Source organism: Papio anubis, chromosome 14 (assembly GCF_008728515.1).
Source record: "Papio anubis isolate 15944 chromosome 14, Panubis1.0, whole genome shotgun sequence".
Taxonomy (NCBI): domain Eukaryota; kingdom Metazoa; phylum Chordata; class Mammalia; order Primates; family Cercopithecidae; genus Papio; species Papio anubis.
The window spans coordinates 63,823,247-63,842,444 of record NC_044989.1 but is presented as its reverse complement, the minus strand read 5'-3'; the positions used below and the strand labels follow the sequence as shown (position 1 = coordinate 63,842,444).

The 19,198-nt window shown below is 37.1% G+C and overlaps 1 protein-coding gene across 12 annotated transcripts in view; it reads left to right on the top strand.

The window, feature by feature from the left end:
* WDPCP (WD repeat containing planar cell polarity effector) overlaps positions 1–19,198 on the top strand; it is a 479,815-nt gene that overhangs the window by 134,457 nt on the left and 326,160 nt on the right. For all 12 annotated transcript variants that reach the window (XR_002516673.2, XR_002516674.2, XM_021924873.2 and 9 more), the window contains 2 exons: positions 13,409–13,523; positions 15,740–15,873. Coding sequence is in view for 10 of the 12 variants with exons in the window: in XM_021924873.2 (XP_021780565.1) it covers positions 13,409–13,523; positions 15,740–15,873 (249 nt within the window). In the remaining 2 variants the exon portion in view is untranslated. The remainder of the gene's footprint in view (positions 1–13,408; positions 13,524–15,739; positions 15,874–19,198) is intronic.

The window sequence follows — 19,198 nt, the reverse complement described above, 5'->3', positions numbered from 1 at the left end:
CCCCGCCCTGTGTCCAAGTGTTCTCATTGTTCATTTCCTACCTATGACTGAGAACGTGCGGTGTTTGGTTTTCTGTCCTTGTGACAGTTTGCTGAGAATGATGGTATCTAGCTTCATCCATGTCCCTACAAAGGACATGAACTCATCCTTTTTTATGGCTGCATAGTATTCCATGGTGTATATGTGCCACATTTTCTTAATCCAGTCTATCATTGATGGACATTTGGGTTGGTTCCAAGTCTTTGTTATTGTGAATAGTGCTGCTATAAACATACGTGTGCATGTGTCTTTATAGCAGCATGATTTATGATCCTTTAGGTATATGCCCAGTAATAGGATGGCTGGGTCAAATGGTATTTCTAGTTCTAGATCCTTGAGGAATCACCACACTGTCTTCCACAAAGGTTGAACTAGTTTACAATCCCACCAACAGTGTAAAAGTGTTCCTATTTCTCTACATCCTCTCCAGGACCTGTTGTTTCCTAACTTTTTAATGATCACCATTCTAACTGGTGTGAGATGCTATCTCATTGTGGTTTTGATTTGCATTTCTCTGATGGCGAGTGATGATGAGCATTTTTTCATGTGCCTGTTGGCTGCATAAATGTCTTCTTTTGAGAAGTGTCTGTGCATATCCTTTGCCCACTTTTTGAAGGGGAATTTGATTTTTTCTTGTAAATTTGTTTAAGTTCTTTGTAGATTCTGGATATTAGCCCTTTGTCAGATGGGTAGATTGCAAAAATTTTCTCCCATTCTGTAGGTTGTCTGTTCACTCTGATGGTAGTTTTTTTTTTTGCTGTTCAGAAGCTGTTTAGTTTAATTAGATCCCATTTGTCACTTTTGGCTTTTGTTGCCATTGCTTTTGGTGTTTTAGTCATGAAGTCCTTGCCCATGCCTACATCCTGGATGGTATTGCCTAGGTTTTCTTCTAGGGTTTTTATGGTTTTAGGTGTTACATTTAAGTCTTTAATCCATCTTGAATTAATTTTTGTATAAGATATAAGGAAGGGATCCAGTTTCAGCTTTCTACAGATGGCGAGCCAGTTTTCCCAGCACCATTTATTAAATAGGGAATCCTTTCCCCATTTCTTGTTTTTGTCAGGTTTATCAAAGATCAGATGGTTGTAGATGTGTGATATTATTTCTGAGGGCTCTATTCTGTTCTGTTGGTCTATATATCTGTTTTGGTACCAGTACCATGCTGTTTTGATTACTGTAGCCTTGTAGTATAGTTTGAAGTCAGGTAGCATGATGCCTCCAGCTTTGTTCTTTTGGCTTAGGATTGTCTTGGCAATGCAGGCTCTTTTTTGGTTCCATATGAACTTTAAAGTAGTTTCTTCCAATTCTGTGAAGAAAGTCATTTGTAGTTTGATGGGGATGGCATTGAATCTATAAATTACCTTGGGCAGTATGGTCATATTCACAATATTGATTCTTCCTATCCATGAGCATGGTATGTTCTTCCATTTTTTTGTGTCCTCTTTTATTTCATTGAGCAGTGGTTTGTAGTTCTCCTTGAAGAGGTCCTTCACATCCCTTGTAAGTTGGATTCCTAGGTATTTTATTCTCTTTGAAGCAATTGTGAATGGGAGTTCATTCATGATTTGGCTCTCTGTTTGTCTGTTATTGGTGTATAAGAATGCTTGTGATATTTGCACATTGATTTTATATCCTGAGACTTTGCTGAAGTTGCTTATCAGCTTAAGGAGATTTTGGGCTGAGACGATGGAATTTTCTAAATATACAATCAGGTCACCAGCAAACAGGGAATTTGACTTCCTCTTTTCCTAACTGAATACCCTTTATTTATTTCTCTTACCTGATTGCCCTGGCGAGAACTTCCAACAATATGTTGATTAGGTGTGATAAGAGAGGGCATCCCTGTCTTGTGCCAGTTTTCAAAGGGAATGCTTCCAGTTTTTGCTCATTCAGTATGATATTGGCTGTGAGTTTGTTATAAATAGCTGTTATTATTTTGAGATACATCCTGTCAATACCTAGTTTATTGAGAGTTTTTAGCATGAAGGGCTGTTGAATTTTATTGAAGGCCTTTTCTGCATCTATTGAGATAATCATGTGGTTTTTGTCTTTGGTTCTGTTTATATTGATGGATTGTGTTTATTGATTTGCATATGTGTTTGAACCAGCCTTGCATCCCAGGGATGAAGCCAACTTGATTGTGGTGAATAAGCTTTTTGATGTGCTGCTAGATTTGGTTTGCCAATATTTTATTGAGGATTTTTGCATCGATGTTCATCAGGGATATTGGTCTAAAGTTCTCTTTTTTTGTTGTGTCTCTGCCAGGCTTTGGTATCAAGATGATGTTGGCCTCATAAAATGAATTAGGGAGGATTCTCTCTTTTTCTATTGATTGGAATAGTCTCAGAAGGAATGGTACCAGCTCCTCTTTGTACCTCTGGTAGAATTCGGTTTGAATCCATCTGGTCCTGGACTTCTTTTGGTTGGTAGGCTATTAATTATTGCCTCAATTTCAGAACCTGTTATTGGTCTGTTCAGGGATTCAGCTTCTTCCTGGTTTAATCTTGGGAGGGTGTATGTGTCCAGGAATTTATCCATTTCTTCTAGATTTTCTAGTTTATTTGCATAGAGGTGTTTATAGTATTCTCTGAGGGTAGTTTGTATCTCTGTGGGATTGGTGGTGATGTCCCTTTTATAATTTTTTATTGTGTCTGATTCTTCTCTCTTTTCTTCTTTATTAGTCTTGCTAGCGGTCTATGAATTTTGTTGATCTTTTCAAAAAACCAGCTCCTGGATTCATTGATTTTTTTGGAGGGTTTTTTTGGTGTGTCTGTCTCCTTCAGTTGTGTTCTGATCTTAATTATTTATTGCCTTCTGCTAGCTTTTGAATGTGTTTGCTCTTGCTTCTCTAGTTCTTTTTACTGTGATGTTAGGGTGTTGATTTTAGATCTTTCCTGCTTTCTCTTGTGGGCATTTAGTGCTATTAATTTCCCTCTACACACTGCTTTAAATGTGTCCCAGAGTTTCTGGTATGTTGTATCTTTGTTCTCATTGGTTTCAAAGAACATCTTTATTTCTGCCTTCATTTCATTATTTGCCCAGTAGTCATTCAGGAGCAGGTTGTTCAGTTTCCATGTAGTTGAGTGGTTTTGAGTGAGTTTCTTAATCCTGAGTTCTAGTTTGAATGCACTGTGGTCTGAGAGACAGTTTGTTATAATTTCTGTTCTTTTATATTTGCTGAGGAGTGCTTTACTTCCAACTATGTGGTAATTTTGGAATAAGTGTGATGTGGTGCTGAGTAGAATGTATATTTTGTTGATTTTGGGTGGAGTGTTCTGTAGATGTCTGTTAGGTCTGCTTGGTGCAGAGCTTAGTTCAGTTCCTGGATATCCTTGTTAACTTTCTGTCTTGTTGATCTGTCTAATGTTGACAGTGGGGTGTTAAAGTCTCCCATTATTATTCTGTGGGAGTCTAAGTCTCTTTGTAGGTCTCTACAGACTTGCTTTATGAGTCTAAGTGCTCCTGTATTGGGTGCATATGTATTTAGGATCGTTAGCTCTTCTTGTTGAATTGATCCCTTTACCATTATGTAATAGCCTTCTTTGTATCTTTTTATCTTTGTTGGTTTAAAGTCTGTTTTATCAGAGACTAGGATTGCAATCTCTGCTTTTTTTTGTTGTTTTCCATTTGCTTGGTAGATCTTCCTCCATCCCTTTATTTTTAGCCTGTGTTTGTCTCTGCATTTGAGATGGGTCTCCTGAATACAGCACTCTGATGGGTCTTGACTCTTTATCCGGTTTGCCAGTGTGTGTCTTTTAATTGGAGCATTTAGCCCATTTACATTTAAGGTTAATATTGTAATGTGTGAATTTGATCCTGTCATTATGATGTTAGCTGGCTATTTTGCTTGGTAGTTGATGCAGTTTCTTCCTACCATCAGTGGTCTTTACAATCTGGCATGTTTTTGCAGTGGCTGGTACCAGTTGTTCCTTTGCATGTTTAGTGCTTCCTTCAGGAGCTCTTGTAAGTCAGGCCTGGTGGTGACAAAGTCTCTCAGCATTTGTTTGTCTGTAAAGGATTTTATTTCTCCTTTACTTATGAAGCTTAGTTTGGCTGGATATGAAATTGGGGGTTTAAAATTATTTTCTTTAAGAATGTTGAATATTGGTGCCCACTCTCTTCTGGCTTGTAGAGTTTCTGCAGGGAGATCTGCTGTTAGTCTGATGGGCTTCCCTTTGTGGGTAACCCAACCTTTCTCTCTGGCTGCCCTTAACATTTTTTCCTTTGTTTTAACTTTGGTGAATCTGACAATTATGTGTCTTGGAGTTGCTCTTCTCGAGGAGTATCTTTGTGGCATTCTGTGTATTTCCTGAATTTGAATGTTGACCTGCCTTGCTAGGTTGCGGAAGTTCTCCTGGATAATATCCGGAAGAGTGTTTTCCAACTTGGTTTAATTCTCCCCATCACTCTCAGGTACACCAATCAAACGTAGATTTGGTCTTTTCACATAGTCCTATATTTCTTGGAAGGTTTGTTCATTTCTTTTTACTCTTTTTTCTCTAAACTTCTTGCTTCATTTCATTCATTTGATCTTCAATCACTGATCCCCTTTCTTACACTTGATCGAATCGGCTACTGAAGCTTGTGCATGCATCATGTAGTTCTTGTACCATGGTTTTCAGCTCCCTCGGGTCATTTATGGACTTCTTTAGACTGTTTATTCTAGTTAGCCATTCATGTAATCTTTTTTCAAGGTTTTTAGCTTCTTTACTATGGGTTCAAACATCCTCTAGCTCGGAGAAGTTTGTTATTGCCAATTGTCTGAAGCCTTCTCTCAACTCATCAAAGTCATTCTCCGTCCAGCTTTGTTCTGTTGCTGGCAAGGAGCTGTGTTCCTTTGGAGAAGAAGAGGAACTCCAGTTTTTAGAATTTTCAACTTTTCTGCTCTGGTTTCTCCCCATCTTTGTGGTTTTATCTACCTTTGGTCTTTGATGATGGAGTTTTGTTGTGAATGTCCTTTCTGTTTGGTAGTTTTCCTTCTAACATTCAGGACCCTCAGCTGCAGGACTGTTGGAGTTTGCTGGAGGTCCGTCTACTCCAGATCCTATTTGTCTGGGTATCAGTAGCGGAGGCTGCAGAACAGCAAATATTGCACAATGGCAGATGTTGCTGCCTGATCGTTCCTCTGGAAGCTTTGTCTCAGAGGGGCACCCTACTGTATGAGGTGTCAGTCAGCCCCTACTGGGAGGTGTCTCCCAGTTAGGCTACTCGGAGGTCAGGGACCCACTTGAGGAGGCAGTCTGTCTGTTCTCAGATCTTAAACTCTGTGCTGGGAAAACCACTACTCTCTTAAAAGTTGTCAGACAGGAACATTTAAGTCTGCAGAAGTTTCTGCTGCCTTTTGTTCAGCTATGCCCTGCCCCCAGAGGTGGAGTCTACAGAGGCAGGCAGGCCTCCTTGAGCTGTGGTGGGCTCCACCCAGTTCGAGCTTCCTGGCCGCTTTTTTTTTTACCTACTCAAGCCTCAGCAATGATGGATCCCCCCTCCCCCAGCCTCGCTGCCGCCTTGCAGTTCCATCTCAGACTCTGTGCTTGCAGTGAGGGAGGCTCCATGGGCGTGGGAGCCTCCGAGCCACCCACAGGATATAATCTCCTGGTGTGCCGTTTGCTAAAGTCGTTGGAAAAGTGCAGTATTAGGGTGGGAGCGTCCCGATTTTCCAGGTATCGTCTGTCAAGGCTTCCCTTTGCTAGGAAAGGGAATTCCCTGACCCCTTGCACTTCCTGGATTTGGCGATGCCCCTCCCTGCTGCGTGAGCTGCACCCGCTGTCTGACAAGTCCCAGTGAGATGAACCTGATACCTCAGTTTGAAATGCAGAAATCACCTGTCTTCTGCGTTGCTCACACTGTGAGTGGCAGACTCCAGGTGCTCCTATTTGGCCATCTTGGAACCTCCCCTACAGTTTCTTTATGTGTATATGTATACCCATACTACTCTTGTTTTTTTCCTAGTAAAACGGAATGGTGCTACTTGTGTAGGTCTGTAACTTTTAAAAATGCCTCCCCCTACCTTCAAGAAGGTATCATGCTGTTGGGAAAAAAATTTCTGATTAATTAAACTTATCTATCTTTTATGTTATCTCCATTTATTTTCTTGTACTAACAACATTAACAATAGCTAAATTCAGAAGTGACTGATTTATTACGTGGAATGCCAATTTATTAATTTACTATGTGAGATTTATTTGGCATCATAGACATTGCTCATTTCCTTGGGGCATTACCTCATGGATGAGTTATTCAAGAGACTGACGTATAGATAAGAAGGCTGATTGGTAAGCAGAGAATGAAAGCAACGGCAAGGAGGTGTTCTAACAAGATATTTCTTTCAAGCTAAGGTAGCTCGATTACTTGCTGTGGGGCACTTTCAGTCTTGAAAAGTAGCATTAGTCATCAAAGTGATAGCCCTGAACATGGTTAGAGACTCACAGGGTGGGTTTCCTGTGGACTCCTGACCTGAACTGTGCACTGCCCACCACTCCATTTGAGATATCTGACCAGGGTATAATACATGAGAGAGGGTAGCTTATCACATTACCCTTTCTTTATGTGAGAAGAGGGTTGATTGAAATTTGAGAAGTTTCCAAATCTGCCTAATGAAGACATGGAAAACATCTTTGCTTCCACAGCAACTCATTTACAAGCACTCTTTTAAAGAGAGGCTCTGTGAAGATGGCTAATATATAAAGGTGGTGACAAGTACAGTGTCTCCAGACGTTGCCAGATGTCGTGTCTCCTGGTGGCCAGTTGAGAACTGGGGAGCAGCAGTTTAGAACAGTGGTCCTCTGGTGGCACCAGGGACTGATTTCATGGAAGACAATTTTTTTCACAGATCTCAGATCATCAGGCATTAGATTCTCATAAGGAGCACACAACCTAAATCTCTCACATGCACAGTTCCCAGGAGGGTTTGCCTCCTATGAGAATGTAGTGCTGCAGCTGATCTAACAGGAGGTGGAGCTCAGGTGGTAATGCTTGCCCACCCACCACTTACTTCCTGCTGTGTGGCCTGGTTCCTAACAGGCCACAAATGGGTACTGGTCAGTGGCCTGGGCGTTGGGGACCCCTGGTTTAGAGGGAGACTGGTTTGAGTGAAGAAAAGAGCTGGAGAGAGGAAAACCAGGTGGGATATTGCATGGAAGTCAACTGAGAAGTGAAAGTTAAGGATATTAGTTCCTCAACAGTGGTGAAGAGGTATATAGACCTATATATTAATCGACCTGTCTTGGTCTCTACTTTCCCACGAATTATGAGACCTTTGATTTATTGCCTTACTTTTCTGATTGGGAATTAGTATGAGGATGAGATTAACCATATTACTATTGTTTTTAAAACTTGCATACTTATTTTGTATCAGTTATACTGGCATTTTACATGCATTATGGTGCATGTAAAAGTCTTCTGTAAATTATAAAATACTATAAAAAAAAGTGTTATCTGATTTGCCTTTCTCTTTACTTCTCACCACTGCTTTTAACTCTTTAGATCTTTAAAACTACTGACAAATACAAAATCTACTTTCGGACCTTGTTTTATTTTGAGATGCCTCCCTTTACCACCTTGCCTGCTCTTTATTTTCTGAGCTACCAGAAGCCTCCCTCCAACCCCTTGCAATGGAAAGGACACTGTCTTGTTGCTCTTTTTCCTTTTTGTTCTACCAAATTTGACCATGGTTATAAATACTTTCTAGGAATGATCACTTTTCTTTTATGCAAATATAGTTAGCAGGATTTTAAAGTTACATTAGGGATTAAAATATGGCATCATTTGTTTTGTAATGAGAATAAGTGAGAAAATTAGATTTATTAAATTGAAATAGACTTTGCAGGCAGATTTCTAGGTATGTATGTATTCCATATATTGAATAACACCATACAAATTTTTGGGAAATCTCGCTAGGAGACCCCAGTGAGGAACCTCACTTCTCTATCCAGGAAAATACCTGTTTATTTCTTGTTCTTTTGTTTTTTCTCCTTAAGTCAATTCTCTGTAGTAAATCAACTAATTTTTTTTATCCTTAACTATATTCACTTTGGTCTCCTGACATGTAGGAGGCACTCACATCTTTTTCCTTTTTTAATCTACTGAATGAGCAAAACTCAGATGTTATTTATGTTTTGTTTCAATTAAGGATGTCATCTGATATAATTTTCTCATTCTCCTCAAAGTACCATTTCACTTCCAATTTAATCCTCAATCTAAGTACTGTAGACTTTAGGGTTAAGAGAAGCCAATTTGAAGAGCCATCTGGAGATTGTGGAAATCATTTCTGAGTTTCTTAAAGAGAAAGCTTACCTTTCCAGTATGAGCTTATTGAAGAAAATGAAAAGGAGAAAATGAGAAAGGCAACATAAAGAGACATGGTCAGAGCAGGAATAATAAGGAAGGTACTTTTTGTCTGGAGGGGTGTCAGAGAAAAAGAAGAGTGTCGGTTTCTATTTGCCTCAGCTATCTCCTGCACAACATTTAAACAACATTCAAATTGGGACAGTGTTGGGAGATGCCACTGGCCTTCTCATTGCTTCATCCTGCGGGCCTTTTCAGTTCAGATCTGCCTCAGAGATGCCTCCCTTTACTACTGCCTGCTCTTTTTTATTTTCTGAGCTACCAGAATCCTCCCTCCAATCCCTTGCAATGGAATAGGACGCTGTCTTGGTGCTCTTTTTCCTTTTTGTCCTACCAAATCTTACATAGATCCTTTCCATTTTGGAGGTCTTAAGGACTAACCACTTTGGGGAAACAGGCAGAGGTGAGAACAACACTTTCCTGTCTGGGCTGGAATATTCTTTCCTTGACTATATTTTTCTAACTCTAGTTATCTCCTTTACAATATCCAGGAGTATCTTTGGCACCAGTACTTGGCAACTCTATGCTTCCCCATAGGCTGTTTTATAAAAATGCATTAATTAGCTGATTAATTGATTTATACCTTTTTACTCCAAAATCTGGTGTCAGGGATGCCTCTAGTCCATAGGGCATTTGGAGATATGAAATGGTGGACATACTTGATCTTTCAAGTATCCAAACTTGGTTCAATAAGAGGGCTAAACTGATTTTTTGGGTTAGAATGTCCCAGAGCTCAGACCTTAGATCTCTTTCTGTCTTTCCACTCATTTTTTAAAGGGAGCATGTCCAGTACCATGGCTTTAAATACTACCTTTGTATTGTTGATGACTCCCAAATATACATCTGTAGTCCCCCCTGAAGTTCAGACTCATTTCTGATTATGTACTAGATCTCTCCACTGGTATGTCCATAAATACTTTAAACTTAACGTGTCAAAATCAAACTCTTTATTCTCCATAATCTAAATTTGCTTTTCCTGTAGCATTCCCAATCGCAGTAAACTGTTGCTCAGGCCAAAAATCTTTGAGTCTTTCTCTCATATGCCACATTCAATTTTTCAGCAAGTGCTAATAGATACTTCTAAAAATATGTCTCAAGTCTGCCCACTTACCATTTCCTTCAGCATTACCATTCTAGTCCCAAGCCATCATCTTCTCTCACCTTGACCACTGCAATAGGCTCATAATGGTCTTCTTGCTTCACTTGCCCTGACCCCCTGCTTTAAAACATAAATTATATTATAGTTCTGTGCTGCTTAAAACTCAGTGACTTCCCATCAACAAGGTCTAACCTAACCTGGCCCTTGACTGCCTCTCTGTCTTCATCCTCTATGAATATCCCTTTCACTCACTCCCCTCCAGCCACACTGGCCTAGCTTTCTTCAATCAGCCTAGGAACATTCCCACCTCAGAGTTTTTGCATTTGCTCTTCTGTCTTCCTCGAACTCCTTTTCTCTAGATATTTATGTGGCTTGTTCTTTTACTTCATTTGGGTCTATATTCAAATGTTATTTCCTCAGAGAGGCTTATTTCTTTATTAGTCATCTTCAAGTAGCACCCTCCTAAATTTGCTCTATAGTTCTTATTGCTGTTGTACATTATATTAAAACTATTTGTTTTATTATCTGTGTCCACACTTGAATGCAGTCTCCATGAGGCCAGGGAGGGCAAGGGCATTGTCTGTTTTGTTCACTGCTATATTCTCAGCAGCACTTGGAACAGTGCCTGACTCATATGATATACTATATATATATATATATATGTATGTATGTATATGTATAGTGGTAAATGAGTGAATTTATGAAAAAGTGGCTGCACCTATTCTTTGAGAAGGATTGTGAAGGAATGTCCAACCTCAACAATGGATCCACAGTCTCCAAATCACTGCTCCTGCCTCCATGCATAGATCGGTTATCTAACCAATGTATGCATGCTTTTGGCTCCATGACACTCACCCCTCTGAATCTTTTCTGGCATCAGGTCCCTCATTTACTTAATCTCACAGGCTGTACTTTCCTTCTTCATCCCATAAAAGTAGGTTTTAAAAAGAATTTTATAACCAATGCTCATACATAGAAAAAGCAGTTTTTGTTAGGATATGAGAGTTATTTCATGACAGCAATGGTAAGAACAGAAAACAAGGTAAAAGAAATTAGACACTTGGAAAAATTTCCAGAGTTCTGAAGAAACTTGCAAATATTTTGGAGAGAATATCTTTGTGAAATCATAACAAATGGGAAAGGCAACAAAAGATTGCATTTTTTACTAGTTATAATTCACCTGAATGTCACACGTCTAACATTCAGTCCAACCTGGGTTACAAGGTTTTTAAAAAGACAAAATGTCTTTAAAAAGACAGAGTTCGTTAACAATGTAGTGAGGATATTTGTTATTTGATATAGGATTCAAAGGGGTGAGTGTCATGGAGCCAAGAGCATGCATACGTTGGTTAGATAACTAATCTATGCCTGGAGGCAGGAGCAGTGATTTGGAGACTATAGACAGCATCTTACAATTAATGGTTGAATAATAATAATAACTGCAAATACTATGTGCCAGGCATTATTCTAAATGTTTTTTGTAAAAAGCTATTTAATCCTCATCCTATGAAGTAGATACTATCATGTTTATTTTCAGATGAGGAAATAAAGGGACAGAGAGGTTAAATTACACTGTCAATGTCACACAGCTAGTAACAAGTAGCCAATACTGGTTTTATTCTGATTTCAGAGTCTGTGTTCTTAACCACTGTATTATTATCCTTGAATATTTGAGGTGGGTGCTACTGAAAAATAATTGGGGTGACTGTCAAAGTTGTAGGGAGTCAGTTGTATCCTTAGCCTCAATCTCAAGAGTCACCACCTCCTTCCCAGTCCTCTGAGTCTACCCACTATATATCTCTATCATAGGTCTGGTAAACTGGCACTTTATTAGTTATTTGCTTTGATCTCGATATTTTTCTGTTAACCTACTTTATTTAACCTACTTTAAGAATTATATTTGATTTCTTTTTGAGCCCTTAAATTTAATTTAGTGCTTGCCATATAATGAACATTCAGTTTTTGCTGAATTAAAAAAATGAATGAAGGTTCTTTAAGTTGATTACAACTGACCCATGGTAGAACAGTTTTCCTGTGAAGTAGTGAGCTCCTGATCACTGGCAGTATTCAAGCATGGGCTAGATGCTTGAAGGGATGCTGCAGAAGGAACATCCATGTCATATGGAAATGGAAAATTAGACCAAGTTTTTTTTTTTTTTTTGTAACTCTGAATTATCTGATGTTCCATTGAGTTAGTTGTGATTCTTTCTCCAAACATTTGTTGAGTACCTGCTGTATTCCTGACACTACAAAGATAAATGTGGCCAAGCCAACATACATAAGGAGCTGGTAGTCAATAAGTAATTAGGAAAAGAAGTGCTTAAGGGTATAGGTGTAAAGCTTTAGTAGATAAAAATAAATAGAAAAGGATAGATTTTAGAGATGTTTTGAATAAAGGTGGAAGGGGAGTAGTAGATATTAAAGATGTCCCTAAAATTGCCTGTCTGAGAATGAATTTGGGGAGTTAAGACCACATGCTGTGTTGTTATGGGGGGATTCTTCAAAAGGGAAATATCACTATTTGCCATTAAGGTATGTGGTAGGGCTGGGTGTAATTCAGTAGATGGTAATTTGTGAAGCATTTTAAATTTCTTAAAACAAATGTGCCTTCTCTTAGTAGTCTCCAAGACCCACAAAGATGATTAAGTACTCTTCCCCTAACTCTCTGCCCCTGTAGAGGTATTAATGCAAAATGGAATAATCTGTTAAGTCAAATAAAGGTTAGCTTTCTGGTGACTAGGACAAGAGTTCTAACAGAAATGCAAAGTGATTCTTCAGTTTCTTTTCTGAATCATGTGCCTGGAATCTGTTAGGCAGTGAGGAATGGTGGTCTGTCTTTATATTACCCTGGTCCCTCATGCTGCTTATCTTTCACACATGTCCAAATATGTCTCAACACAGAATCATCCTCTCTAGCTGGGACATGATGCCTAGGTGGGTGGGGGATTCCCCTGTTTTGTTTAAAATCAAAGTTGTCTTTGAATTTGGCTAGCATGTTTGTGATTAGTTTACTGACAATTGGTTTTTTTCTTCTTATACCATATGTTATTCCATGATTCATCAGCTTTGAGTCTGTTGCCTTGAAGGTGAAACAATTTCTTCCAATGTTGATATTTCATAATCTCATAGATAACAAGCATACGCATATGCATAGTCCTTTCAGAAGTTTTAAACATTTGGAGATGAATGAATTATGCTGCCACAAATGGAAAGGAGCAGTATAAAATTATAATGGTGATATCCAGTCATCTTTTGTTGTGTGGTTTTGTAAACACTGATACTGATAAAGCCTGAATGTTCTACTATATTCCTTTATCTCTCCTTGTGAAATTGTTTCTGATATGTATTTGTTTATGATTTTAAAAATTTAACATTTTACTTAATTGCCTTGATTTACATGTATTTTAATATTTTAGACTGACAAGATCTTTATTTTTAGAAGTAGTGTTTAACTTCCAAATAAATGCATAACATTAGCTGTTTATATTGTAATAGTGGCATATCTTCTATATTTAATGTGTAGCAATGACTATTCAAACCTCAAGAAATGTTTTAGTTTATAATAGTAATTTTTCAAAATATCTCAATAGAATACATTACATTTTCTGAATCCAGAACAAAGCAGTTATTTCAGCATATGTGCTTTCTAAGTATTTAGAAGATTAGATTTCTAATAAACATGGACTAAATTAGGTTTCTTCATGTAGCTTTAATCAATGCACTTATTGTGTTGCATCCTTTAGCCACCTTTCTCTTTTTACCACAATGTCAATAATTGTTTTTCAGTGAAGACAATTTTTTATAATTTCATAGTGTAGATGCATGTGTAAAATATCTGTATAAGTTGTACATTTGGAGAGAGGTTTTTTAAAGATTCTAAATCACAGCATGTCTTCCTTCCCATCTCCCCCGCTTACCTGGTTTTAGCTCCTCTTTGGTTCAGGTGTGCTGGTGTCGCTAAGCCTTTCTGGGCCGCAGCTGGAGAAAGTGGTGATTGACAGAAGCCTGGTGGGGAAGCTCATCTCAGACACCATCAGTGATGGTAATTACCCCCATGTGCAAATCAATTGCCTACATTAACAGTGGGACAGGAGAAATAGTGTGTCAACAGGTAGACTAATTATTACCACTGGGGACTTGCAAACAAAACAAGTAATTGCTTGTAATAGCACACTTACCCCCTGGGACCAATACAAGTTTTGACTAATATTTAATATCAAAGTTTTTTTTTCTTCTTGTCAAGTGTTAAGCTTATGTTCTGAGTTGTTTTTTACTTTTTCCTTAAAAGAAGTGAGCATTGTTTTCAAAATAGGGTTTTGTTTTCATTCTTTCAAAGTTAGTTCTCTATAACTGGTACTTCAAATATATATTTCATTTCCAAATGAATTTTGAATAAATAACACAAATATACCAGCACAGCCACCAGTAAACAATTGATGCTTTGGCTCTCATAGGAAGATTCTTTGTTACTAAAATCTTACGAATACTAACTTTTGAGAGATTTTGGGCTATATTTTCTAAATAATAAAGATCAATGCCTAATATACTGGATAATCAGGTCCTATTAAGTGACATCACAATCAGTCTGTAATTGGTACAAAGCACATAAGAAAAAGATATTAAGCCAGTTATTGAATAGGAAGGATACTGATATTTATTGAGCCAAAAGGCTCTGTATGCTGGGTTCCTAACCTACCTATTTAATACAAGAAAACAATTGTATAAGGTATAGTTGTTTCCATTTTTACACATAAGGAAACTGAAGCTGAGCTACTAAGGAACATGTCCAGAGTCATATAGCTAGAAAGTGACTGAGATGAGATTTGAATACAGGTTCTGGCTGCGAAGCCCATTTTCTTTTCACTATACCGTGCTGACTCCTGAATTTTTAAAGATTATATTCTTTTTTTCAAGGTAAAAAGGTTGAGAAACATTGTATTATCATGATAGATTGAAAATGGTCAGTATCTTAAATTTAGTAATCAAAGGAAGTATGTCCTAGTGGAAAGGACAGAGGTGAGAATAAAGAAATCTTCCGTCTGCTGTGTTCTCTCACTAGCTACCTCTGAATAAATCAGACAATCACGTCATCTTGAAGAAAAGAACTCTGCAGGATGGCCATAATTAGCAACATTACTGATAGTAATAAGCTGGGGTAGGATTGTAAGCATGCCATTTCCCCTTCCTTACAGGAGTATGGTGCTGAGGAAGCTTCCCTGTAGAAGAGGTTCCATTTCCATATCTCTAATTATTGACCCCTTCGTTGGTACTGCAAATAAAATACTGGCTGTGATGATTTTGTTATATTGATGCTCCTCAATGAGAAATAAAAGGAGACTTTTCAGCACAATTTGTGTCTCTGAGTTATCCCTTTTCACGTATTTCTTTTATTTGTACCCAAAATAATACACTCTCATGGGAACGTGGTAACAATGTGATTTCTTGGCAGTTCTCCAGATTCTCTTGTAATTGTGTAGATCCACTGTTGGTCACTGTTTGCATGGTCAGGGGTGTGAAAGTAAAGGAAAATGTGTAAAACATTTAATAATTTCTTTATGCTAGGAACAATGCAAAGCATTTCTCAAATTCCTGTAACATGTTCTTATCAATAATTTTATGTAACATCAATAGCCCTTTATATAATCCACAAATATTAGTTATTTACCTACTTGTATGCTTAATGACAAAGCTATAGAAATTGCTAATTTTCATTATTAAATATTAATTTATGTAATGTACATATTGGGTATAATATGCTTTATTTCATCCAGCTTGTATACCCCTAAAAGAAGATTCATTGATGAAAATTTTTTAAATAAAGAGACTGGTTGAGAACACTGATCAGTATCCCCTAATAAATCCACTTTATCCTCAGATGGTTTCTATCATATAAACATAGGATTAAAGTCTTAGCACAAATAAAATGGAATGTTTCCATCTCTACATTCAGGTGTGAAATAGTTTTTTAAAAATATCTTTATAGCCCTGGTTCTAAATACATCTCATCCAGTGGTGGTCCCCAAACATCAGTGTATATTGAAATAGTCACAGGAAAAAAAATCATACATGATTAGATTGATAATTATTGTTTATTCCTAATATCTTTAATATTTTTATAAAATGCTATAATGATATTCAGGAGACTTTAGTGATTTCAATTAATATGTATGTTTGAAAACAGCTTTTTGTAACATTTCAGTGGAAAAAATCTATCCATTATTTTGTTCTAACTTGGTATTATCTAATTATGGTTTTTAGCTCTTCTCACAGACAGTTTTATCATCTTATCATTTTTGGCACAAAACAAGCTATGTTTTATTCAGTTTACCAAGAAGATGGATTCTTCTGATGTAAACAAAAGACTGGAAAAACTCTCGGCCTTGGATTATAAGGTAGATATTTTGATTTATATAGTCATATTATTAATTATTAAGGTATATGAAAGTATCTCATAAGTTGGTATTCTGCTCATTATTCTTAAACATTCTGGATTTCAGAAACACTGGAAATATTACAGGATTAAGCTTAATTAACTGCAAACAGTGGCCATTCTAAGTTTTCTTTTATACTCTCACTATGGGGGGATGTCTAACAATGGCATGTTTGGAGCAATTTATATAGTATTTATAGACGTCAAAGGCAGATAATAGAGGCAAGTTACACTTTGAAAATGGTTTTCGTACTAGTGGTAGTATATATATTCTCATTTTCCCGTAAGACCCCATATCATCTTTCTAGGGTAGGATAGCTGCTCTGGTTTCCACTTCACAAGAAAAGAAAGAAAGAAGAAGGCACTTTCAAAGGTTAATAGAAAAGTGTAATAAATAAGGAGGGGGAAGAACTCTCCCCTTCCAACTATAACTGGACAAAATACAAAAAGAAATCTCCTTCATGTGTTAGTATCTCTCCCTTCACTAACTCCAGGTAATTTGTTTCCTTCCTGTATCAGGGGCTTTACATCTGTTAAGGCAGAATTCTTATTTTAAGTGATGTGTTTAAGTTTTGCCACATTACATTTTAACTGCTGGGAAGGCATATTCTCTGCTAGGATGAGTATCTAATACATTTTCCAGGCTGTTTCAGTTCAAGGCCTCTTTTCAGCAATGACTTGTGTTTGCAAGATTGATCCAACCTCTGTGATGTGGATTTGAGACAGTTCACTGTTCACTGGGAACAGAGCTGATACACAGCTTCCTTAAAAAAGATGCACACTTATGCCATACCTGGAGCATCTACAGCAAGAGCAAAGAGTTTGAGAAGCTAGTCTGTAGCTTGAAATGTGTGTGTGTTTTTGGCAAACTAGTATTTAACCTAACCCTTTGCCCTTTGGGATTATTACTTATGAATGAGGCAGTGGTAGTGTGGGAGGATTTAGTTTTATTTAGTAGAAACATTTATTCTGAAAAAAAGATTTTTAATGTAGAATAAAATAAATGAGTTTTTCATTGTGGTAATAAACTACCATCTAGTTTTGTTTGCCAGCTTTGCGAAACTTCTGTAAAACCTTAATATAGATTTTTTAAAACTGGAAATTAGTGCTACTTATTATATGTGGTTGGTCAAAACAAAAATAGTATTAGCATTCTTAAAAGGATGTTAGTTCTAGAACGGCTAACTCCAGATTTACTTGAAATACTGTTTACTTACTAAAATTGATCGGTCTTTAAAATGCACCAGTGTGTGCATTAACTCGAACCATTTAAAGTAACTGTATATAAAATTTTGAATGACTAGTTTCTTTATCTTAGGTGTGATAGCTTGATAAAATCTTCTCAACTGGAGAGTAGTAGCTACCTGAGAACAGAGAGAAACTGTAAAGATGTCATCTTTTCTTGTGAAAAGATGTGGAAAACAGATCTAGCATTTGGGTCCTTAAACCTTAAGTAAGGAAATTACTTACTTGCTTATTTGAATATGCCTTTGGATTTAGGAAAATAGGAACATTGGCACTCCATGTCATTTCTATACATTAGAGAAGGAATCTGTTTCCCTTCGGAAAGCTCATTAATTTCATTTCCTGGTTTAATATTTTAAAAATATATTTTTAATATTTAGTCAAATCTGCTATTTGTCCATTGGAAGGATATTTTAAGAAATTTGTTTATTTTACGTTCCCTCTTGGTCATCATGACAGAATATTGATAATATTAAACTCATAGGAAACATGAAATTTCCTAACATTTCATAACATAATGATTTGCATTATGTGACAACTGAAAATGTCAGTCACTCATTGTAACTCAATTTTGTCATCTAGAAATTCATAGGTAACATACTTATGCGGCAAATCAGACGTCAAAATAATGTATATGTATTTTTAAGTACTTAGCAATTTCATTGTGGTATTTCTCTCAAATAAGAAGACTTAAAACAATGATATTGAGAGCTTAAATATAAGAAATTATACTTAATAGCATAAAGTACATCTGTGTTGTCTGTCATTGCCCATTTGGATTTTAAAACAAGGAAGTGGTATAGAGTATTGTACTTTTGCTTTTCTTTACAGCTGTACCATAGTTTAATTCTTTCAGATTGACATAATTTTGGCAAAGAAAATTGCAGGGTAAACATCCTTAAACTATTGACCTTTAACAAGTTTTCCTGTCTACATCTGAAAAATCCGATTCAATTTATTTAACAGTGAAGGGACACTGCGAGGAGTTAAATGTTTACCATGAGAGAACAACACTGGTAATTACTTTGATTTCAGTTCCTTTTGATGTGCATTCAGAGGATGAAGAGGTCAATAATATTATGGCCATGCAAATAGAAAAGGGTTCCTTTTGACCATCTTGAAAAAAAATAGCAGAAGATTATTAAAGCATTAACCTTGGTTTTAATGGCCTTGGTTGAGTGGTGAGATCACAATTTGGATGAGCCTGATTATTTACTAAATACAATACATAAATGCAACGGGTTCTTAACACCCATTGCACTCTGGCATTATCGCATTACTGCCATCCTTTGTTGCCTTGCAGACAGGAATATGAAAGCAATCTGTCATGTAGTGAGACTGGCTCCAGAAGCATTTCTCTGATAAGAAGACCCCCTGCCCTTTGCTAGTGTCTGGTCCAGTAGGCTTAGCCATGCGCTTAATCCCCAGAAAGTGGTTCGATTATTGCTGACCAGCAATGGCAAGATAGTTTTTTTTTTTCTTCCAAGCTATCAACCTTCCATTAATTCCTTAAGCAGAAATACGGTGCAATCTATATTTCCTTGGCATGTGTCACACAGATGGTGCCGTGCTTATGTTTTCAAATAACCATGTTCCAAAATAACATAGTTTGAATAATAAATTATACAAATCCTGCCTAAGAAAGAGAAGCATAATTCTCAGAAGCTGCATAAACTTTTATGCATGATGCTATGGCTTATCCCTTTTATGCAGAATATATGTGTATACGTCGCATATATTCTTTAAAGAGATATTTGCCTCAAGTTGTTTTTCCTTTTTTTGTTGTCAGTCATTGTTAACATGTTATGTCTTAAACAGTAGGGAGACACTCTTGGTCAGCAGTACTGAACTTGTCATTTTATACAGCTGGTCCTAAATCCTATGTGTAGGTCGATGCTGTCAAGCAACCATGACTGTACATTTTGGTATTGATTGGAATTGCTACATTCAATTCCTTCCTAACTCACATTTCTTCTCTTCCTTCCTTTGCTAAAAATGGGGAGAATTTTGAACATATGTCTTTTTTATACATGTGTCAGAAG